The sequence below is a fragment of the Rhinolophus hipposideros genome (genome assembly GCF_964194185.1).
Source record: "Rhinolophus hipposideros genome assembly, chromosome: 11".
Lineage (NCBI taxonomy): Eukaryota > Metazoa > Chordata > Mammalia > Chiroptera > Rhinolophidae > Rhinolophus > Rhinolophus hipposideros.
Genome location: NC_138057.1, coordinates 79,679,791 through 79,703,716, shown reverse-complemented (window position 1 = coordinate 79,703,716; position 23,926 = coordinate 79,679,791). Strand labels below are relative to the sequence as shown.

The following is a 23,926-nucleotide window of genomic DNA, read 5'->3' as shown; positions in this document are numbered from 1 at the left end:
TCTTATTCTGTGCCAGGCGCAGTACCACAGCCTTACCAGTGCGTGGTCTCGGCGGTTCCTCCTGTGCGTGGTCTCGGCGGTTCCTCCTAGCCGCGCTGAGATGGGACCGTCATCCTCTCCGTTAGTGGACGGGAGGCAAGCGCTGTGCAGGGAAGGCACGTCAGAACCTGGGCCAACCTGTCCAGTAGCAGAGCCGAGACCTGATTCCCAAGCCTCAAAACGTTAGGCTTCAGATTTGCATATATAGTTTCATTACTGACCGTGTTACAATTTTAAAAGGTGTGATTATGTGTATATTCAACCTACATGAGCACCAGGGTCCTTTCTGGCTCTGTAAAAATATAGGAATGAACAGATTTGTAGAGCTTTATGGTTTTGAAAGACAAAAGTAAACCAGAGCGAGACTTCATCACACTGTCCATAAACTGCTGCAGCCCAGCACAGGCACGAGCCATTGAGCAGGTGGGGGAGATGTATGTACACGTAGTATAAGAAAAAAATGGAAAGGAAAAGATTCACCCTAATTCAGATTCATAAAATAAATTAAACAGTTATAACCGATCAAAAATTACTTGCCCTTCTTGCCCTGATTGTGGTCTTAAAATACCATTTCCCACTGAAAATACCCAGGGCTGCTTGAGGAAATGACCTCAGATAGGAATTGTGTAAGACAGACTGGAATATCAGATACCAGAGAGCAAGGAAGCCATCAAAGAGACTAGGATTAAGACGAAAAGAGTCCCCGTCAAGGAGAGGCCACCAGCACAGACAGGACAATTTGAGTAAGAAAATAATTGCATCAGACAGAAACACATCAAATATGTTTACATCTACGAGTTTATAATGATGTTAGGGGAAGAAAAACGAGTCCCATCTATATTGGAAGAGAGCTAGTGAACCAGTGCATTGTTTTGAAAACTGGTAAAGAAAGAGAATTGAGCATTTATCTTGCCTTTCCTATATAATAAAGTCTGCCACTGGGTAACCAGATAGTAGATGAGGGGAACTTTTTCTCTCTAAAAGCGTTCCAGCTAGTAAAAGAAGACGGAATGATCGCATTGGAAAAAGATGGCCTATAACCCTCATGCATTTACGGGTCAGCAGCGGCTAGCGTCACACCGAGACGCCCCACCTCAAATGCCTCCAGTGGATAGACCATCACACCACTCATGAAGTATTCTGGGCAGAAGAGAAAATCAAGCCTGAATCCCATCTAATTACCAGTTTGCAGGAAGCAGAGTAAGGAAGTTCATGTAAAGTACAGCACGCAGAGGCCATCAGCAAAATCCAGATGTGGAAAACTCGAGGGTAAAAAAGACCCAGTTTCATCAATCAGTCAAATGTGGGGAGGGGCTAGAGGCTGGGACACCTTTCGTTTAGGAAAGATTTATAAGACAGCCAGCCAGTCACATTGTGTGTGCCATGTTCCTGTCCTGAGGTAAGCCAGCTTTAAAATGTAGCATTTATGAAGCTGTTGGAAATTCGAACACTGACTGGAATGTAGCCTTGATAATATTGGAGAATTTTTTGGTTTTTAGATGTGGGTTGTCATCATGGTTACTATACTTTTTTATTTTCAGAGCCCTTATCTTTTTGAGATGCAGGCTGAAATATTTACACATGAAATGCTACCATGGCTGTTATTGGTTTCAAAATAATACAGATGGGGGATGAAGCAGGATTTACTAAGAGGTGTAACTATTCAAGTTGGGATGGGTCCATGGGGGTTTTTATACTGTTTCATTTATTTTTGTATGTGTTTTGTTTCTTCCATAGTAAAAGACTTCAAGGAATCAATTAAGTTGGTACTTCTGAAGGGGCTGGGTTTTATTGTCTCTTACTTTAATTTAACGGCACCTATGGCTGGCAAGAGCGAAACGAAATGGGTGGGTTCATCCCTTTCGGATTGGCATGGCCCTGTGGTGAACACTTGGGTAGACTGTATCAAAACCAGCAGATATTTGTACTGTTTGCCCCAGTCATCACAGTTCTGCAGATCTGTCCTCAAGAACTAATCCCAAATGTAGGGAAAGCTTCGTGAACAACTGTACATTGCAGCCATATTTATATTAGGGAAAACATGAAAGCAGCTAATGTCCAAAAAGCAGGAGAAATTATAGTCTATCCACTGAATAGAATGCCATGCAGTATGGAAGGCCAGTTTTGAAGACTGCAAAGCGATACAGAACGATGCTTATATTCATAACTTTAAAGAAAAATTTGATTTGAAATTATATGTGGCTTCAATTATAAACATGTTAGAAGTTCAAACACCATAAATCTTTGTTAGTAAAAAGAAAGGAAGTACTCCAACATGTTAATGGTGATTATCTTTGAATGACTCTGAACAATTATTTTCTTCCTTTTTCTCTAATTTTAGATTTTTACATCTAATAATAAGCATTATTACTAATACTTTTTAATATTAGTTTAAAATACCAAAATTCACTTTTAAAAAAATATAAAGTTTCTAGTGTCTGTAGTGTGTTTTATTCTGAATTCCATCTTAAGAAACTTGAGAAATCACTAAGGCAATTTATCAGTTCATTAAAGTCAGCCAGACTTCGGTTTTTTAAGGACACAATTGCTTAGCTATCTGTGCTTATGACAGATATCTGAGCAAAGACAGTTAAACTGTGTGGCTAAAAACAGTGACCCTTTGGAGCCTACTGAGAGGTTGTTAATTTCAGTGCTGATAATTACAAACTTATAGCTGGATTCCTTTCCCTCGCTTGCCTCCGATAAACTGCAGGTAAACGAGAGACAGACAGATGTGCTGTTCCTGCTTGCGTTTATTGGCATCCTGAAATGGTGATTCCAGTTCTATAAGAACCGACCCTTCAGGTGTTACTTGGCATCACAATGTTTTAAAGGACTGTACATGGTTTTTTAATATTCTATTAAATGTAAATAAATGTATCCTATCTTTTTCTTGCCCAGTTTATATCCTGTACCATTGTAGGCATATAAATAGAGACATCAACTCAGACCTAGAAGTCGTTGAAGGAATGTTCACTGGTAACTGAGAGTAATCAATGAAAGAGGCAGGTTGTTATTGAGAACAATCAATTGAAAAACCGCAAGGAATTGGGGTTTTGAGGTGGCATTCCCAGAAACAGACAACTGTTGGGGTCGGAGGCTCTGGTCTCACTTAGACCAGCAAAGCTCCTTTTCAGCTAATTCTGTGACGTCAGAGCCTCAGTGGAACAGTGGACCCAGGGCCTTGGATGGGTCCTGTGCCAAGTCTCCTTCTAGGGTCTCATCTAGGAAAGGAGAAGAGGCTTGGCAAACTATAGGAAGGGTTACCTGCGCCCCCAGAAGAAAGGACGGTGCTGTTTTTCTTGTTGGTGCTGAGCCCGATTCAGCAAGCACCGCACGTTATTTTTTCCCTGGCATGTATGAAACTGCACTTTTCTAGGTGGCGTTTGTTTTTTGTTTTTAATCCATAATATGGACTTCAAGTTCTAAAACAATAAAAGCTCTTAAATGTATTTCCAGGATCATGTTCCTTTTTGGAGATAAAACCCCGCTACTGTCCATTTCCCTTCAGAAAGTATTCGGTGTTGCTTCTGCACCGCTTCCCAGCTATTACAGATCGATAGTTCCGCCAGGGGGTACTTGGTGCCTGCCTTTGATCTCTCTATTGAACTCTCCGTGATCTGCGGTTGCGCGTGGGGAGGGCCGTGGCGTAATATGAACAGAGGTGCTCATTCTCTCCTAGAATGCCAGAATCACAGCCGGCCTTCGAAGAAGGTAATCTGAAGACAGAAAACTAAAGGAAATGGGACTTCAGCCAGCAGACAGTAACATGCGGAACTCGTCCTGAGCGTTTATAAGTCAAAATTGTAAATAACTTCAGGGCAGTTGGATGAATTGGGGGCCGCGCCGCCTTTAAGTGGTTAGGGAAGAACTGTCGCTGCGAGTTTGTTCTGCGGTCCTTAGGCGGCTCGCAGTCGTCTCGCGCGCCTCGCGTGGGGTGTGTGCTCACGGGTAAGCGGTCACGTGTCGTGCGTGTGTTTTGACAGGTGACCTTGGGGAAGGTGTTGAAGGTGATCGTGGTCATGCGGAGCTTGTTCATCGACCGAACCATCGTAAAGGGCTACAACGAAAACGTGTACGCGGAAGACGGCAAGGTGAGCGCGGGGCCTGTGGGCCGGTGCCCGCGGGGGGAAACGCCAGGCTCCGCGCAGGTGCCCACGGGCCGGGTTTATCAGGGTGACGAGGCCGCTCCACAGGATCGTCTCTCTCGCCCCTTGCATTTTTCATCAAGCTTCTGCTTATTCCTTGAAGCTGATGGCCTTAGCTGAATTTCTAATTTATCACCTTAGACCCCAGTTGCCTCATTAAATGTGTCTTCTGAGGAAATAGATTTTTTTTTTTTTTTGCTTAGTGGCGCAGCACATCAATAGCCCAGGGTTCAGCATTTCGCTTTTCTTAGAACCGTGGGGAAAGTTGGAGTTAATTTGACGCACAACCTGCCGCCAGCCTCCTCCCACGAAACTAACAAGTGGGCCTCGGGAAGGTGCTGCTCCTCAGCCACACACACTGAACACACGCCTGGGAGAAGCTCAGCCATTTCCATGGGTGATTTGTTTCTGAAAGTTCACCCACGCGGACCCCTGGTTCCTCCTGACTGCACATTGTCCATATGGCTCTGTGGAGAGCATCCGGGGACGCTAATGGGAGCTGACAGCCTTCATTTGTGTTCGCTTCCACAGTGTAATGAGCGCTGCCTGAGATGCCCACCCAGACGCACCCTGGTCACCTCCCAGCCCCGAGCTTCTGCCTGCCCCTCTCTCAGGAGCCTTCCTTTCTCTTCACGAATCCCATTAACATTTAAAAGTTGGTTAGTGCTAGCGCTCACCACCCAACAGCCACGTTATAATGAGGATAGAATGTTCTTCAAAAAAAGATGACAAATGTAGCTTAGCACATAACCTTGCATTATGGTACAAGTATGACCTGTAAAGGAACGAGATTTTGAACAAGTAACCTAGCGTTTCTGCATTTCCACATTTTACACTAATGTTGTCAACTCGGGAAGCTACTCTTCTTCCAAGTATTCTGCCAAATTCTCACTAATTTCCCCATCGATAGCAAAGCATTCCTTAAGGGGAGACTTTCCCTTTTCCTTTTGGGAAAACCAGAATGTCTTCGGAGCAATCGTGGAGAAGAAAATAGATAATCGGGGCAGGAGTGATCTGTTGTGTGTATGACTCGTAAACTCTGATGGCTGCTCTACCCAAGAAATTCTAAACTGCTTAGCAGCTGCAGAGCATGCTGGGGAAGTGCTCACCTAAGCCACGGACCCCTGGTCAGTGGGCACTTAGAGAGGTGGTTCTTGTGGCTTTTGTCCAAGGTTTGCAACTTCACAGTCATACCTGGTGTGAAACAGCCATTGCCCTTCAAAGGACTTACAAGTGAAACGGGGCGATAAAGAAGAAATACATAAAAAGTTAGGTAATGTAATAATGCCCGTGCCACAAAAGACCAAAAACCAGGATGCAAATGACGCATCCTCTGGATTTAGATGACAAGGAATAGAGATCTGACCTCCTCTGCCTCAGACGTTTCGCGGTATAGTAACCGCCCCATACCGAAAGCGTCCGAAATACCACGCACAAAGCCCTTAGCACTTTGACACCGCATACCTGATACGTGATAACTCGTATTGTTTATGACAAAGTAGGCTCCCAGATGTACCCGTGACATCTCTCCCTCGGTACTCCTCCTCAGCGGCCCTAGGTAGTCCTGCCTGCCTCCCAGGTTCCCAGGCATTCTCTTCTCTGTCCACTCTGCCCCTTTGCAATTCTCATCCACCCCTTCGGTTTCCCGTGTCCTCCATCCAGGGATCGCTCCTGATTTGTTCTTATGTTAGACTGCTCCTCCCCAGACGTGCTCAGATTCAGCCTGCCCAAAACTAACCTCGTCATCTTGCTCCCTACACTTGGCTTCCTTCCGCTGTCTGTCTTGCTTCACTCCACCACCGCCTAATTGTGCAGATCTTCCTTCCCCTCTTCCCCGATATCTGGTCCGTCAGCGCGTTCTGGTGATTCTCCCCCTTAAATGTCTCTCAAATTGGCCCGCTCCTGTCCATCTCCACTCCTGTTAGGTTCTCATTATCTCAGCTGAATCACTGCTCTAGCCTTCTCACTTCTAGTCTGCGGCCTTACTTTCTCTACGGTCTGCCCTTCACTTTGGCTTCCAGAGCTGTCTTCCTAACGTACACATCCAAACGTAGGATTTCTTGCATTTCGCTCTCTTCCCATTGCCCAAAGCAGCCCTCCCAAAGCAGGAAAGGAAGGTATTAATAGATGTTAGGCACAAAGCATTCCATGGTCCAAAAAGTTTGTGAGATACTCGGCCGGAGGTTTCTGTAGGTATCTAATTTATTTCTGTAGAAATGAATTAGACTTTCCTTCGCTCATGTGCCTTTTGAGTCTCCCGAGAGGGGTATATACTATGCAGTGTTTTCCTAACTTACTCGACTACCAGATTGTTTTGTCTTCATTTATTCCTCGAGCAGATTATGACACTGGGTTTGGCAGAACAAACTTCTGAAACCTCTGTTTGCTAGAATGAGATCCAAACTCCTGAGCCAGGCATCTAGTGATCTGGTGCCTGGCCTCCTTCCTGACCTCGTCTGCCGCCATTCGCTGAGCACATTTCGTCTTCCTGTCCAGCCCTTTGTGCCACTGATGGCTCCCAGGACACTGCAAGCTCACACACATTTGCACCCTGTGTGCCCTTCGCCTCTGTGCCATCCCCTCCTCGTCCACCTGACAAACTTTGACTCTTCCATTTACACTGGCTGAATGCCACCTTCCTTCTCATACTGTCCCCTTATATGAGCACGGGCTCTGGAGGTGGCAGGCCTGTGTTTGACTCTGCCCACGGCATAAATTATCATCATCATTGGTACATCCGTAGCATTATTTTTTAACAGGACTTTTTTTATTGGGGAACAGTGTGTACTTCCAGGACTTTTTCCAAGTCAAGTTGGTGTCCTTTCAGTCTTAGTTGTGGAGGGCGCAGCTCAGCTCCAGGTCCAGTTGCCGTTTCTAGTTGCAGGGGGTTCAGCCCACCATCCCTTGTAGGAGTCGAACCGGCAGCCTTGTGGTTGAGAGCCCACTGGCCCATGTGGGAATCGAACCGGCAGCCTTCGGAGTTAGGAGCACGGAGCTCCAACCGCCTGAGCCACGGGCCGGCCCCATCCATAACATTTTTAACAGCCCTTTTCTCTAACCAGAGTTAGTGCATCATGACTATTCCTTTACATGTCTATTTTGCAATTAATAAAATACTAACAGTATTCCGTATGTTAGTAAAGCAGACTTTGCCTAAAGTGGTTATTGAATCCTAGACTCATTTTCTAGATAAGGAAACTGAGACCTTGCACAGTCGAAGGACTTGCCTAAGTCTTACTGAACCAGATCTCAAACGTGCATCTGCCAGGATCTCCTAAGGGCCCAGACTCGATCCCTTGACTGTATCCTGTAACTGGACCTCAGTGCCTGGAACACAGGGGCCAGTGATGTGTAGGAGGGGATAATGAACACGCCCGCTTGGAATGTGAAAATGCTTTAGCTGGAATGGAAAAGTGGAGAAACGAAAATTAGAGATGGGCACTACAAGAAGCAGCAGGGAGTGAATTCGTAAATAAATCAGAGAATAAAGGAGACACTCACACATGCGCACAAGCGCGTATTTTCCTAATGAGAGATTAGCGTGGGTTCTCCCTTCATCAGAAAGAAAATGAGAGTGTGTCTGGGAACCTGAACTCTACCGTGATTCTCATGACAAATGTGGTACAGGAGGCCTCTGGCACCCCTTTACAGCTGCGCGCATGGTCCAAATGGTAAGTGGGGGCATTCAAACTGGGAAGAGCAAGATTGAAGGACTGAATCCGCTTGTTATTTTAAAAGTCCATTAACCACGTTTGGCAGAGCAGCTCTCAAATGACTGCTCTGCCCAGAGTCTAATCCTGACCAATTTGATTAGCCCCTTCTTTTTTTCAGAGCACTTTACAAACGGTAGAAATAAAGCTGTGCAGCTGTTATTAGTGTTCTGTTTTGAGTACTGATACTGGTGTATGTGAACTTACGTATATTTCCACACACATAGACATTACTGCAGGTAATGTGTTGCAGTGTCTGGCTCGTCCCAAATAACACGTTCCGTTTGGAAGGAGCCACCGGCCTGAAGGTATGGTCTGCGAGACAGCTTGTTGTATGCAGCTGCCATTTGTTCCCTAGAAGCAGCCTCGCATCTGCTGAGCTGTTGCCTGGCGGTTGCCTGGTGGTATTTTGCTGCAGTCTCTGGAGCACAGCCGCTGACACGGTCGGTGTGGCTTGGAAAGCCTCTCGTGGGTTTACAGGGGCCTGTGTCCCCCAAACCCAAAGCAACCCGCATGTTCTAAAAGGTTCAGTGATCCCTATTCACAATAGTGGCCCCCACCCCGGGTTTCCAGACCTGGCAGGCTTTTTTCCCCATCAGAACCCCAGCGAGGCTATCACTTTGCAGCAACAACCACCATTACGACCCCAGTCGGCCTGTCTCTACCTGTGGTGTATATTTTTGATACCAAGCCCCGGTAGACTAATTCCTCTAAAATATAAAAATGCTTTTAAGATTTCCCGACCTGGTACTCACTGTAATCAGGGAGGAGCGAAGAGACATGACTCAGCATGTGACACGGTGGACCTGAGCCGAATGGCCATCGTCCTGGTTTTACACAGGTCAGACCTAGCTGAAGAAATGTAAGTGTCTTGGTTGAATTTATCTTGTTAGGGGATTTAGGTTATGTTAATGCTATAGCTTCATTAATTACCCCATATCAATAAGAAAAGGCTGCTTTCAGCCTCCTAGCGGAAGAGAGGAAAAGAAATGGTGGTATCAAAGGGAACCTTCAAAGCCAGCCAGCTCTGTCTCCAGGGTAATTTCGGATCCCGGCATTCTTCCCACTTCAAAGTTGGATGTGTGTGTGTGTGTTTGGGTCGAGGGGGTTGGGGGAAGCTTGAATCTGATTTCTCTAATAAGTGTTGGCATCAGCCCCGTTTGATATTAGATGCAGGGAACATTTTGATTTGTTATAGCCTTTGAAATTGTTCAGACGACCTTCAGAAAAATGGCCTCTCGTTACTTCTGGGGGAAGGGCGCAAGTGGGGAAGGGGGATCCGGTTTAATTCGCAGGCAGAGGATGCCCTGCAATTGTACTTTCAGCAGTTTTTTGGTGACAAATGTATGTCCTGATTGAAAGTGAAAAGTTGAAGAATAACAGACCCATAACACTGCCTTCTTTGGAAAGAACTGTTCACTCCTCTGCTCTCCAGGGGCGGGTGGGCGGGCCTAAGAAGATGACCAAATGGAAGTTCGGGGTTCTGAAAACTGGAGTCACCGGGGAGGACCCCATCACCATTGCTGGTTGATAGCATCCGGCCCCTGTTGACACATCACCTGTTGACCTTGCAGATGAAGCTACGGATAAATCAGAGCTTTAAAAGTGCAAGTCTCTGTGAGGCTTACAGGTTTGATTTGGAAGTGTCAATTTTAGATAATTTCTAGTTCATTGTACTATTTTTTGAAATGAAGAAGTGGTGACTTTCTGATAAGCTGTCAGAATTTTCATGTGCTTCTAACTGAATTTGAGTGGTGATGATTGTCACATCTGCAGGCCTCGAAGCAGATTTGTCATGTGGAACTTTGCAAAAGTGCCTCCCAAAGAGCTGTGACAGCCTGGCGGCGGGTAGAGGGGCTCCAAGACTCCATCTGAATGCCAGCTGAAGGGCAGCCTTCCTCCCAGGTTAAGAGCGGGGCTCTGGAGACAGACCCGTGTTCAGATCTCCACCACACATTAGCTCCATGAGGTTGGGCAAGTTATTTTACTCTCTGAGCCTCAGTTTCCTCGTCTGTGAACTGGAAATAATCTTACCATCCGCATGCGATTGCTGGGAGGATTTTAAAAAGATAACGTGGGTAACAGTGCAGGCTAAATGCGTAGTGATCTCAGCAGAGGTGTCTGCCCTCGCTGCTTGTGACAGCGGGGCCATCATGGTGGTTAGAATTCCCAGCCTGCTGATGTTGGGTCATTCTGATTTTTCTTTTCAGTGAGTAAACATCATTGTCTGTTTTCACTAGTTCTTCCTTTGACATCTTGATGACTGACCTGGGAGCAGGTGTGTCTGTGCTAAAGCAATTGGGCATCTGTGCGGTTTGTTTTCATGTCACCTGAGAATAGACCACATTCCCAGCCCGAAAATACCCATTCCAATCCTGAGTCGCAGCAGCCTCTGCCAAGACTGCAGGTTCTGCCACCAGTTACCATGAGGCTGGCTTTTCCATTTTAAGACCTTTCTAATACTTGCCCAGAATACTGAGGGGTGCTTTACTTTCTTTTTCCTGATACTGTAGTTCAGAATAATTTCTTGTTCGTCATGCTGGAAGTTTGCAGCTTCCAGAATGCTCCTTTTTAATATCGCAGCCAGCAAAAACTTGGTAGCCGTGCCCTGTGCAGCAAATAAGCTGAAGCTAATGAATATTCACTTGGGTCAGTCCGGCTCCCGGAAATGAATTTCTGAAATCTTCTTGGCCCCAAGGAGAGGCCGGGCACCGACTCCACGAGGCTCACTTACGTGGCTTTCTTTGGCATAAATCTAGCAGAAAATCAAGTACAAACCGCCTGCTGTGCTTGTACAGCGAGAGGGGAACCCATTGTTATCGGTTCCCTTTCCTGCCTGAGTGTACCTGGTATATGGGGCATATTTCCAACGTCCCGCTGGCCCCGATGGTCAGGACTATTCCCGAGGGTCCTGAATAACATTGAAGCTGCCTCTCCAAACCAGCAGCTACTCACTTTAAGTAAGCGTGCTGTGTGTTGAGAAGCCACCCTTAAGCTGGAAAGTCTGTCCCTAATTAAACCTATGCATATGTCTCTCCAGGTGATTTTTCTAGTAAAGCCTTTGCAGTACTGGAGGTTTTTAAAAATAATTTTATCTCTCAAGTAAAAACGATGACTTTTCGGTCTGTATGCTGATTCTGGCTTTCCTGCTTTCCTGGCCCTGGGTTTATATCTTGGTCTGCTTCTGTATGATGTGAACAGGCAGGGAGGATAAACAGTGGGGATCTTCCGAAGACACAGCTGTAGCCTCCGCGAACAGCAGGAGAATTCTGTTAGTTCCAAGTTCAGACAAGGATGTTTCTCTTCCTGAAATTGAGAAGCTTTGTCATCTTCCTGTCATCTTGGCAGTGATTTGGTAGAACTAAAAGGTACAAAATGTTATTCTTATTCATCTGCAATCTCAGAATAGTCTTTAAATGCTGCATTTTCTTAGCCCTGGGCTCACTTGCTGCACTGGGGCCGAATCTGAACCTGACTTACCCGCCCAGACACGACCAGGTAGCTGCCCAACAGGACTGCTCTCAGCAGAGTTGATAATGGAGGGAACTCGTTTCATGTTTCTTCTGAGCTTTCCTTCAGATTTATCTGGAGGTAACGTGGCACTTTTCCCCCTACAAATTGCTACCCTGTCAAATTAAAATTTTCATGCCTAAAGATTTTTTAAATTCTTGCCTCATCAGTTGGTTTAAGTAACGGGCGATGGGGCAATGACTGAAAATTGACACCATCTTTCTGGAGAGCAGTTTAACCAGAATAGAAAGGGGGGGGGGGGTTCACTTAGCAGGCTTTTGTGGAAACCGGGGGAGGAGAAGGGCCCAGCAATGGGGGCAGGGAAAGGTACACTGTGGGGACAGAGCCAGGAGAGCAGTTTCCAGGCTCTCGGCCTCACGTGGAAAGGTGCTGGCTCGGGTAGTAGATGGCCGTCAGCTGTTACCGGTTAGCCATTGGCCACTGATATAACTGCCGTGGCTGCCCAGCAAGCTGGTTGTGGATCGTGTGGCTCCTGCTCCCTGTGTCTAACCTGGCCGCCAGCGAGAATACAGCGGTGTGACTCCCCTGTCTGTGGCTCCGTGGGTGTTCCTTTTTGGTCTCACCATGTCCTGTATTCTTGTGTGGGGAGCGGGACCAGAGACCCCGCATGCCACCCTGCATGACAGAGGTCACAGGGGCTCACCAGCCAGTAGCTGCTAGTTTTCCTCCCCTCGGCAGAGACCTCCTAATGCCTGTGACGTGCTAGGTCCCATACCAGGACAGCGTAAACGAAGTTTCAGGCAGTTCTAAATGCTGTGAAAATTTTAAATTTTTGAAAGAATAAAGAGAGACTCCAGACAACAGGTGTGGGAATAATATTGTAGGCAGAGTGACTGGGAAATGCCTCTCTGATAAGGTGACATCTGAGCTAGAGGAGGAGGAGCCGTGTGAGGGTTTGTGGGAAAGCAGTCCCAGCAAAGGGCACAGAAGTGCAGACGTCCTGAGACAGGACTGCCCTTGGCACGTTGAGTGGCACAAGAGAACATGGTAGGAGTCAAGGTTAGAGAAGTGAGCAGGGGCTCAGCTCGTGGGGCCTCGGACGCCACACGTGCCTCACGTTGCCTCCCACACGTCCCTTCATGTCGTCTCCTTAAATCACCGGCCGGCTGCTAAAGAGCAAATTCAAGTAGACTGTTTAAGATCCTTGCAACCCCAACATTCTGTAAGCCTATAATCATGATTTTTTTTCCAAGCTTAATGACAGTAATTACAATATCTTTTGAAGTCCAAAATTCTAAAATTGATGCTAATGATACTTTTATCTCTTCCCCCTCCCAGCTTGATATATGGTCCAAATCTAACTATCAAGTATTCCAGAAGGTAAGTTTTACTTTTCGCTTCTTACTCAATGGGCATTAAGGGAAATAACAAATGCTTGGAGGAATAAACATTGGTCTTAAATCCCAGGGATTTTTAAGAAGTGAAAAAAGGCAGATACAAAAAGCTGCTCAGTATTTGATTCCATTTATAAGACATTCTGGAAAAGAGAAAACCTTAGGGAGAGAAATCAGATTAGTGGTGACCAGGGACTGGGAGTGAGAGCAGGAGATTGTCCCCAGAGGGTCACGAGGGAACGTGTTTGAGTGATGGAAATACTCTGTATCTTAATTGTGGTGATTTCACAACTATATTTTTCAAAACTTATGGAACTATATACCTACAAAGGACAAATTTTTTATATGTAAACTATACCTTTTAAAAAAAATCAGAGGCTTTTGAGTTGTCCCTTGCTCAACCCACAGTTTTTACATTGTTTCTCGAGTCCTTGTGGTCTATTTAGATGCCTCAGGGATGGGCTGAGGGAGGCAGGCTGGCGTCCCACCCCACTTGACACTCTGGTGACTCCCTTTTCAGATAGCAGGCTTCCTCAGAAAATACTGCTTTGGGAATGTAAGGAAAAAATGAAATGTGACTCGATCAACTCCATTTCCCAGCTCCTTGTGGTGGAGGGGGCCGGTCCCTGGACCAGCTCAACTCCTGGGGCTTCTGAGGGTTCCCCCCACCCCCACCCCCTTCCCTAGTACTCAGGCCATATCCTCCCCCGAAGGCCCCAGCTGCTTCCTTCTGTTCTCATACATCCTCTGTCTCTGCTTTCATCCAGCAGTGCAAATAATAGAGTTGCTTGTAATGTCATTCATTGCCTCGTCAAGTTCATCAACAATTATTTATTGAGCCCCTTTGCCATGTGTTGGGCACTGTGCTAGCTGCTAGGAGTACCGGGGAAAACAAGGCAGACAAGGGAGCGAATTCAGTACGGTAACTGCAGGTTATCACGAGGGGGCTGCGGTCAACAACAGCGGAAGGGCCTCCTTTACGTTGGGGTGGTCACAGGAGGCCTTTGGGGCAAAATCTAACTGACGGAGACAGGAAGCATGAGACGGAGTCTGCCCTTCGAAAAGCCATGGGAACAGATTCCCAGGCGATGGGAGCCACAGCCCAGGAACCTGCTGCTGAGAAGCATGTTCTGGAGACTGCTGGGAGCCCATGTGATGGGAGCCTGCAGGGGCCAGGAGGTGAGAGGCAGAGCTGGGGCAGCCAGGCGCTTCCAGATCCTGGAACGGAATTTGGGTTTTAGTCTCAATTCAATGCAAAGCCGTTGAAGGGTTGGATGCGAAGAGGGGACATGATTTTGCAAGCTGGGCCCATGTTATTCCCACTTAAGTAATAGCTGTGTCCAAGGTACCCCGGGTAGCTTAGAGAGTGCAGGGCCTTGCTTTTAATCGAGGTGAAGTTAACATTACATAACATAACATAACACAACATAACATAACATAATATAAACCACTTCAGAGTGAATAGTCCCGTGGCTTTTACCTTGTTTCCCCGAAAATAAGACCTAGCCGGACCATCAGCTCTAATGCATCTTTTAGAGCAAAAATTAATATAAGACCTGGTCTTATTTTACTACAGTATAAGACCGGGTATAATGTAATGTAATACAATACAATACGACACAATAATGTAATACCGGCTATAATATAATATGATATAATATAATACCGGGTCTTATATTAATTTTTGCTCCAAAAAATGCATTAGAGCTGATGGTCCGGCTAGGTCTTATTTTCGGGGAAACATGGTAGTAGCTTCACAGAGCTGTGGGGCCACCACCTCTATTTAGTTCCAAAGCAGATTCGTCACCCCAAAAAGAAATCTGTACCCATTAAGTGCTGAGCATGAGGCTTTTGTGTGAGAGGAGCGTAATAGCCCAGCCCTCTCACGCTGCATCAAGTTCACGTTGGTCCTGAACCTTTGTGGGAAAGGCTAAGCCAAGGACTGATGCTGGGCCCAGGGGAGCAGTCTGAAGCTCAACGCCACACCTGCAGGAGCCTGTGAACACGTGCAGATGTCCTGGTCTGTCACAGCTAAATGCAGTGTGCCACCCGGGATTGGGTCCTGAAACAGAAGGAGGAGATTGGTGGAACAACTGGTGAACTCCAATAAGCTCTGGGGTTAGTCAGTAGTAGTAAGTAACCAGTAGTGGTTTCTTACTTAGGACAGACATACCAGGTAATGAAAGATGTTACCAGCGGCGGAGTGGGTGAGCAGTCTCTGGGAACCGTGTGTACCCTTTGCAGCTTTTCTGTAAATCTCAAGCTAACCCCAAATTAAAAGCTTACAAAGAAAGTCATGGTCCGACTCCCCTCACACTGCTCTGCCCCGCGGAGCGCCCCAGGCCCCCGGGGTCTGGAGTCTGAAGGAAGGAAGTGTGTGGCTGCGTGGGCTCCCGTGGGGGCAGTTCTGAGCTTAGGTTCTTAGCTGAGTGACCATACCTGATGCATTTGCTTGCTCAGCTTGCATGGAGTCTCAGCCTGCTTTGGTCAGTTTCCCCCCAGCAAGCTGGTCCAGAGCATTCTAAGGAGACAGAATACTACACTACCTGCATCTTGTTTCGCTATCATCATGAAAAACATTAAAACAGCTTTTGGCTTCTTTTTTATCCTGGTTGATCTTAGTGTCCTCTGTACAAAAGGTGGGCGGTGACCTCGGGCCATGGACCCTGCAGACTCACAACCTGGTGTTTTAACAATGAGCAGTTTCCACTCAGATGCCCTTTAGGAGGGAGGGGCTAACGTGCTTCCCTTTGCATATGTATTTTTAGCGTTCTGTGTAGTATTAAGTCTTTGAGTGCGAGCAGAAAGTTTATTAGGAAGTTGTAAAATGTGTGAAACACAGATTTGGTAAAGCATAGATTTGGAGAGACTGCTGTATTTTTATCTACCTCCCCTTAAAATAACCCGCTGAGCACTCTTTGTATTTGTCTAAACCACAAACACACACTGAGGCAGTGTTTACAATCGGATATTGGTCTAGTTGGAAAAATTTGGAGCACCTGCCAATTCCTTCCTTGTAGTTTATATAACATGTTTGAAGCAGTACAAACAGATGAATTTGTAGGGATGGGAATTTCATCTCCACTGGTGAATGGCGTACTGTCTGTATTTGTGCAGACCCCTTTCTGAGATTCTTTTATCATCCCTACCTTCACCTATTAGTAACTGAGTGGACGTGAACTCTGATATTCACCTGTCCTATATAAATGACCCACAGCTTGGGGGCAGGTGATGGTGCTTTCTGATTAGAACTAAAGGTAGATAACGTTGAAGTCTTTTCCTTTTCCAGAGTCAGGTAAGAATTAGTGGATTAAAGAGCCTTTCTCTTCCCTTCTAAAACATTGTCTGTTTGCTGTCAAATTAAGGAATATATTGGAAAATCATGTATTATAGAGTTAAGCTTAATTCTTTATCAATAAAGCTTTCAACTAATTACCGTCTCATGGAAGGGGCTCAGGACTTTGTTTTAAAAAGTCTGTTTTGTGTAGTTTGCTTGCAGAAGCCCTTGGCAGGGAGGGCGGGCGCTGCAGTGTGGAATGGGGACGGGTGGCTGCTCTGCTCGTGTCGGTCTCGGCGTGTTGGTGGTCAGACGCAGGCCTTGTGACCCACAGCCGGGCCGTGTTCGAAACAAAGTGGGGACCTTTTGGCCGTTGCAGATTCCGAAGCCCTGGTGCCGTTTATGGTCTGATGTCCAGTGTTTCAAACTCAGGATGCCAACAGAGATGGATTAGGTAGAACATTTCTAAACTCTGCTTCTCAGTATCTGCTTTTTCTCAGAATTCTTTTATCTTTTTATCCACCCACTTAAATTTCGAATGTCCCGACTGATGTGGCTTGTAGCATTCCTTGGAAAGACACTGTGTGAGAGCCGTGGGGTAAACATTCCCTGCCAACCGCTGCCTGCCCCCGGCCCTCCAGATGGACCAGGCGGGGGAGGGGCAGACTAGCTGTCAGCATCATCCAGAAGAACTCAGCCCGAAGCAGGAGGGAAAGCACGCTGGGGGGGACAGTGCCGTGGTCCAGGAGGGTCCTCCGTCATTAATAAGGGGGCACTTCTCTGGCAAAAAACAGTTCCCAGCCGTCCCGACCATGGTGGTAGTTGCTGTAACTGCCACACCTCCAAGATGGGGCTCTTGGGCCGCTAGACTCCACTGTCCTCAGATGGTTGGAAGAACTCTCCCTGCATTGCTCTGCTGTAGAACAGGGCTCCTTTCTTTGGCGTTCATTATGTGCTTGCAGTTACCGTGTCTGTGTGTGTTCTCCTGCCCACAAGTAGCAGCGGTGGCCGCCGCAGAGAGATGCCTGCTGGGAAGGCGGGAAGCCCTCCCAGGTCTTCCCCTCAATGTGACAAAGCAGGGGTATGGGAGGGGGCACTGACTCACAGAGCCAGACAGAGCTTACACTCGCCTTTTTGTCTCTGGAAAATACTGTCAGGAGCTCAGCCGCACACCTGTCAAATTCTCCTCGGGCCGTGCCTGACTCCTTGGGTTAAAGACAGCATACGAGGCCTGTTGCAAATCCCACCACGTGAAGCTAAATGCGGCCGGCCTGCCTGCCTTTTGTCTGCAGCGGGGACTCTGTCAGCGAGCCCTTTCCCTCTCCCTCATTAGACCCCTTCCCCAGTGGTGAGGAAGGGCGGAGGGCTGGGGACAGCTTGCTGTGGGTCCGTGGCTGCCAACAGGGGCCCCTCATTGACGGCGGTGCCCAGAGGTTCTGTGCACTTCATCCTGGAGCGGGGAGCTTTTTATAGCCGCACGCCTCCAGCAGAGCGGATTCAGAGAAGGGAACTTAGAAGTCGGGGGAACCATCTGAAAGGGCAGAATCACAAAGAGCCAGGAAAGGTTTCAGACGCGTTCGTATTTCTCTGACATTTAAACTCTGCGGGGCAGTCACTGTTTTGGTCTTTCACCTTCTCATTTCAGAACAGTGTGTGTTTCCTCCAGTAACTTAGGAAGAGTAGGAGCATGTCTGCAGCCACTTCCTGCCTTAAATCTTGGCAGGGAAACCTAAGAAAGAGGTGGAGTGTGTGCACCCCTAGGTAAGGATGGCAGAGACGGTGTCAGCAGGACTGCCACGCTCATCGCAGGCTGTCCACTCGGAGGTAAAACACAGAAGTCGTAGCCCACGGTGCCCAGGGCTTAGTCCAGGGACAGCAGAGGAAGAGTAACCTGTCAGTCGTGTGTTCTGGGCAGAGCTTAGCTGTGCGTCGGTGGGTTGTCCTGCGGCGGGGGTGTCCTGAGCAGGTGCCCCTGCTCCTTCATTCATCTGCTCCCTGGTTCGTCCTTTCGCTAACTCATCCATACTTTGCTACAAAGCCAGACCTCTGTGTGGGGACAGACTTATCACGGGGTGTTTCCAAGTGGCCACCTGGTGCTTTGCAGAAGAAGGAGTGACGTCTACAAGAGTCGGTTCTCTGAAACTGGCTGCACGGGACACGTAGCATAAACTGTCCACTCACATTGGATGGTGCTAGTTCCAATCCCAGGGACAGAAGCTGTCCAACATGCACGAGTTCCGCGGGCACAGGACTGGCCGCTTTTGAATGCGGCTCTGTGGCATGTTTGCACATGTCCCTGCTGCAGTGTGTACGTCGCCAGAGGCTCAAATATTTCAAATCGCATGCTCTGTAATACCTAGAATTTCTTCCTACCAGCTCATTTACATTTCCGTTCAGAAACCTTTCTTCAGATGCCACAGGTAAATAAGTGGTTGTGGAGGCCCCGTGCCAAGGCCCTGCCCTTCCCCTGGCGCGGTGCCTGCTTAGGTGAGCGTCGGCGGAGGCCCCACACCCACACGGATCCGCAGTCTGGGGGGTCTTCTTCATATCGTGAAAGGGCCTGTGCTTTTTCCAGATCCTCTTGCTCTGCAGTCCCCTTCTCTCTTAAGTGCTGTTGAACCTTTTCCAGTGAAGAGAGCTTAGGTTTTGTGGACCAAACATGGTGGCGTTTGCGTTTGTTTCTGTGTGTTCCTATGCTGCCTGACAAGTGTGTCTTGGCCATCCCAAACGGATAACGCTGAGGGAACAACTCTCAGCAGTACAAGGGCGAGTGGGCAGTTGGTGCAGGACGGTCAATTCCTGTCCGCAGACTCTGCACGAGCGATGGTGTGGGTGGGTGCCTCCTGAGCCAAGTATTGGGCTGGTGTCGAGAGGTGGGGAAAGAGGCGATGGACGGTCCCAGGGTCACCCCGAAGGGCAGCCCCTTTGTCAGCTGACAGCTGACCTGTATTGACCAAGCTGGAGAAGCAGAAGGAAAACAAGAGTGGATGTTGTTAAACGTCACCCCAGGGGCCCTGGGAGCTGAGAATGGCAGGAGGGATCATTACGGGCTCCCTGCAGCTGAAAAGCCTTTCATTGCCACCTTTTCTCTTAAGGGGCGTGTTTGACTGTTCACAAGCTTCTAAATCCAGAATAGATTTGATCATTTGTTTTCCCCATATGACAACCCAGTTCCTTCCCTCTGCAAGGCTCCCTCGGCTCTGCTGAGTGTGGTCATGACCAAGAGCCTTGTTTAGGTACTCACGTGTACCCACTTTACAGTTAAGTGGAGCGGGAAAGCCCGGCCCATCCTGCTGGGAGTGGTTTGTGGTTCTCTGCCATTAGAGGAGTCATAGAGTAGTCGCTTTCATCTCTACAGCTTATTCTTCCTGAGGGGTTGCACGGGACTCACTGTCCTCCAGGTCAGAAGCTGACAGCTGCTACCATTCCCCAAGCCGCTTGGCACCACCCAGCAGGCTGCCCAGTGCCGTAGGGTAGCTCCCCGGGACCGTGCCTGCCCATTGCACCGTGGATTCCAGCCGACCGCCCTCTCTCTCAAACCCTGGCTCACCCCCATCACATTCCCCGCCATGACTGTTCCAGAGAGACACCTTCCAGTTCTGCTGACCACTACTCCCTGTGTGGCCTGACTCAGGTCAGTTTCCTCATTTGTAAAATGGGAGCATAAGAGCCACTGCCTCACAGAATTGGTGCAACATTAACTGAGTCCTAGGTGGGAGTGTAAGGCGACCTTCTCACCTGTGACTCCCTCGGCTTCTGTCACATGTTTGTCGGCAGTTGCCGTGCTGTCCCCTCATTGGCCACTCCTGCTCACGCCTTTGCTGCCACCTCTTCCGGTCTTTCCACAGTGGACACAGTGGAGAAGACGCAGGCTCCGGAATCGGACACGCCTGGATTTACGCTCGGCTCTGCTGTGTATGAACTGGCTGGAGGACCTTGGACCAGGAATATAGCTGCTCTTCCTGCTCAGGTCACTCCGCCATAAAAAAGAGAGAAACAGAAACCTGCTTCATAGGGTACAGTGTTGTGAGCAGCACTGAAGTACTGCTGTGAGGTGCTTGACACTAAGTTGCCCAGAGTAGGTGCTTAGTAGCTAGGAGCTGCTGTTACTAACCCTGTTGTGGGGAGCAGCACGGAATGCCGAATCGGTGGCCATTTGTATGGCCCATTTTGTTAGGTATTTTTTTGTAAAGTAAACCAAAGACCAGCAGCTGCCATGACGAACCCACAGACACCCACCGAAGCGTCGTTCATCTTCACTTTTCTCCAGGTGTATTCTCTCTTCTGGCCCCAAAAAGTGAGTCCTAGAGGGAATAAGACACCGGATATTACAAGCACCCACAGTGCCCTTTGGGCCTCCCTGCATGCTTACGTAGCCTCACAGTCCCAGCACCTGGAACAATCCTTCATGTCCTGTGAGGGCTGCTGAGACCTTGGGTGATCCTAGAAGGTACCTGCAATCAGTGTGTTCTGCCCTGACATCCCATCTCTCCACCCCATCCCCCCAGCAGGGATTGGGGAGAAGTCACCAGGTGCCACAGAGGCAGAGCTGCCTCTCGGCCGGGGCTCACTCCTTGCTCTGCGGACTCTGTTCTTTCTCCTGCAGTTGCCTCCATTTTGATGGGGAAGTAGGTGGTGGTGTCTGTATTTTCTTGGGAGCCCAGATGTCTTTGGATGTGCTTCTCTATCTGCAAGGCTGTTCCTGCAGAAAATAACATCACACCAAGTGGGTACAGAACAATTCAGGTATCTTTGGACTGGGACTTTCCTGGCAGCCAGCAACAGAATCTGGTATTTTACTACCTTGGAAAGCATTGAACTTTTTGTGTTTCATCTAAATGAAAAGCCTAATTCCTTAATCCTGGGAAATGTCAAGGGCCTTTCGTGTGGCTCCGCTCAGCCTTGCACAGGCCTTTGGCAGAAGTTTATGGCTGTTCAGGACCCTGGAGAGTTCCCTCGCAGTCACCTGGGCTGTTCCTGTTCACCCAAGCCCTCCTCCCCGGCAATGCCCTGTGACCTCAGCTTTTGCCACCCTCTCACCCCGCTTTCACACTGCTCCCCTGTCCCCACTGACCACTGCAGAGCCACCTTGTTGAGTACTGTGCTCCTGAGAGGCCCTGAGCTAGGCCCGGGGGGGACAGATGAGGCCAGCGTGGCCTCATCCTCTCGGAGAAGACAGCCTGGTGCAAGCGGGGGCTCCTGGTCACAGGCCGGGCAAGCGTGGTCCAGGGTGTCCACAGGGTGCTGCTGTGGGGACAAGGCAGGACAGGGAAGGAGGCTCCTGGGCTGAGTCTTGAAGGGGGAGCAGGGCTTAGCCAGAGACGAGCGTTCCAGACTTGAGCACAGATGCAGTCGGGAGGCAGGTTTGGGAGTAGAATTGCTAAAGCAGCCGGGTCGCTGGAGTGGGACTGGAGCTGAAGGAAGGCAAGGCCGGGGTCGTGTCATCCAGGACCTCGTGTGCCAGCCATGGTGTTTTGAAGGATCCTGCAGGTGGCTGCAGGCTTTTTTGTTAGTTTTGTTGTTTTTGTTTTGTTTATGCCTCTGGAAGCCACCCTCAACCAGTCTGTACTCCAGCCTCAGGTGTTGAGGGGCTTCCCTTTGCGATGGCAGTGCCATCTTGGTGGGACTTTAAAGAGGGTCAGGATGGAAACTCCCCCACCCACAAAAAACCATCTCCATTATGGAAGCCCTGGTGTGTGCCACAGGCTATCTGCAGTGCTTTGTAAATGAGGCGCATCCTTCTCCGGCTGAGCTGATCTCATCTGTGCCCAGGGAGTTTGAGCAGGGTGGCCCAGCAGTGTCTGTGCCCACCTCTCGCCTCTGGTCTCATCCCAGAGCAGCATTGCCAGGCTCCAGGGGACACGTATAAGACTTCAGAGCCCATGCATCAAGCCGAGGAGGAAGCATTGATCTCGTCTAAGTAATCCCGGGTCCCCCTGGACAGCAGCCCTTCCTCCTCGGGCCTCAGGCCTGCTGAACCTGTGGCGTGCAGATCCAGCGGACAGATGAGACTCAGGCAACATCATAAAGGCCTCCACTCTCCTGGACTTTTATCCCAGTGTTAGCAGCTCGTCTCTGCTCCTCTCCCTGTCGCCCCCACCCCCAGCACTTTCCAGACTGAATTCATAGCATTTCAATTTTGAAATCAAGATGGTTCCTCTTCATGGAATGAGTACTTCTGGGACTGTTTTAAATAGTCTTCATGAAACCAGAGCTCGTCCTCAGAGCAACGTCACAGACGGGGCTTGCTGTCTCTATAAACATTTAACACACTAGGTTCAAGCTTTTGATTCCTGGACCCACAGAAAATTTTCTCCTTCTGAGATTCCTAGTGTCCATCTCCTTAAGCCTGGGTCTGTCCTCAGCAAAACCCTGAGAAGAGACCCAAACTCTTGAGCTAATCTCCTTGTGTAGCCTTTAAAGTATATCCAGTGAATGAAAGTTTATTTTTATTTCTGTAAGTGGCAGGACCAGCACGTGTACAACCAAGTAGCAAACGTTTGGCTTTGTTCCCGTTAGTTTGTGCCCCTGCGTCTCCTTGAAACCCAAAAAGATGGGAAGAGGTTTCCAGCACCAGGAACAGTGCTGCGCTGATGTCTCCCTGGGGTTAAGCTGATTCTCTGCGCTCTGTGTCATCAGCCCAGAAACCGAGGACTGCGCGAGGGTGACAGCAGGGCAGCAGGTGGGTTCCTGGCGTGGGGCAGGAACCTGGCGCTGCCGCCCCCCACACCTGCTGGGATTCGCGTGTCCTTTTTAAATGTCACTGCTACTTGGCCTGAGGTGGAGCTCACTCAGCACAGGTGTTGCCTCAGAGTGTGCAGTCAGGCCCCACTGAAAACCCAGGCCTAGTGGCACCCGCTGGTCCCAGCCTTGCACTCTTACCTGGGCCCGTGGGGGCAGTGATAATGCAGCCGAGGTCACCCAGAGAGGTAGTGACGAATTCAGGGCTGAACCCTGCCTCCTGTCGCTGTGTGTCACCTTTTTCCCCACCATGCTGCCTTTCCTCGTTCATGCGAGCCAGGGAGAATCTTTTCCTCATAGTATGTGGAAGCAGGTACTGGCTAGAGGGAAGCCAGAATCGGGGTCTCTACGAAGCTTCTCTTTTAAATAAGCAACTTGTAAACACGTGGGTACTTAACTTTTCCTCTTTATTAATCTTGCGGGACGTACTTTTAATAGTCAGAGGCCCCAGCTCTCCCAGCTTAGCGGAGGAGGCCTGGGGCTTCGTGGGCCGTGTGCTGCAGATAACGTAGCTCAGTGCCATTAGTCCGTTGCATTAGGAAGAGCGCAACGGAACTGGCTCATGTTCTGGCTCGGCTCCCACAGGCACTGCGCACAGTCCTGCCCCTGGTGGTGGGAAGCGGGCAATGACCCCCGGCCCGTTTGCTGTGGTTCCTGATGCGGCTGACATCAGAATCACCTTGGGGCGCTTTTTGACAACAGGTCCTGGCCCCCAGCCTAGGCTGCCTTCTAGAAGCCGAGGGACGGTGCCTTCGGCCCATCTCTGGAGTGTGTGTTCCTCACCTCTGCTGCACTCACTGCAAGCTCTCGCTCTGGCTCAGAAGCCTGCACCTGGGACGTTGCCTACAATCTTAGCGCCTCAGGAATCCCTGAGGACAATTCCTGGGCCACCAAGAAATACAGCTGACTCGCTTTTTAAAAGCGGAAACAGCCGGGGAATGAGATTCCATTATGAGAGCTTTTGTCCCCTGCCTGTGTCTCCCTGGTCCTTTGTGTGTGTCACCACCCTGTTCTTTGGGCTTCCTGTACTGATAACAGCCTGTCAGCTTGCCCCAAAACCTGTGCTCTGGGGTGTTCTTACACAGTAAATAGTCTTGGCGAACCTAAGCCCGTTCTCCTTGCCCCACAGCTGGCTGGAGGGCACAA

General features: G+C 48.9%; 1 protein-coding gene across 2 annotated transcripts in view; it reads left to right on the top strand.

The window, feature by feature from the left end:
* The window catches only part of MED27 (mediator complex subunit 27), a 190,455-nt gene that overhangs the window by 156,516 nt on the left and 10,013 nt on the right, over positions 1-23,926 (top strand). Inside the window, exons 5-6 of one of the 2 annotated variants that reach the window (XM_081066416.1) lie at positions 4,026-4,133; positions 12,707-12,748. In XM_081066416.1, coding sequence (XP_080922542.1) covers positions 4,026-4,133; positions 12,707-12,748 — 150 coding nt within the window. The remainder of the gene's footprint in view (positions 1-4,025; positions 4,134-12,706; positions 12,749-23,926) is intronic. The other variant, XM_081066417.1, reaches the window with a different exon arrangement.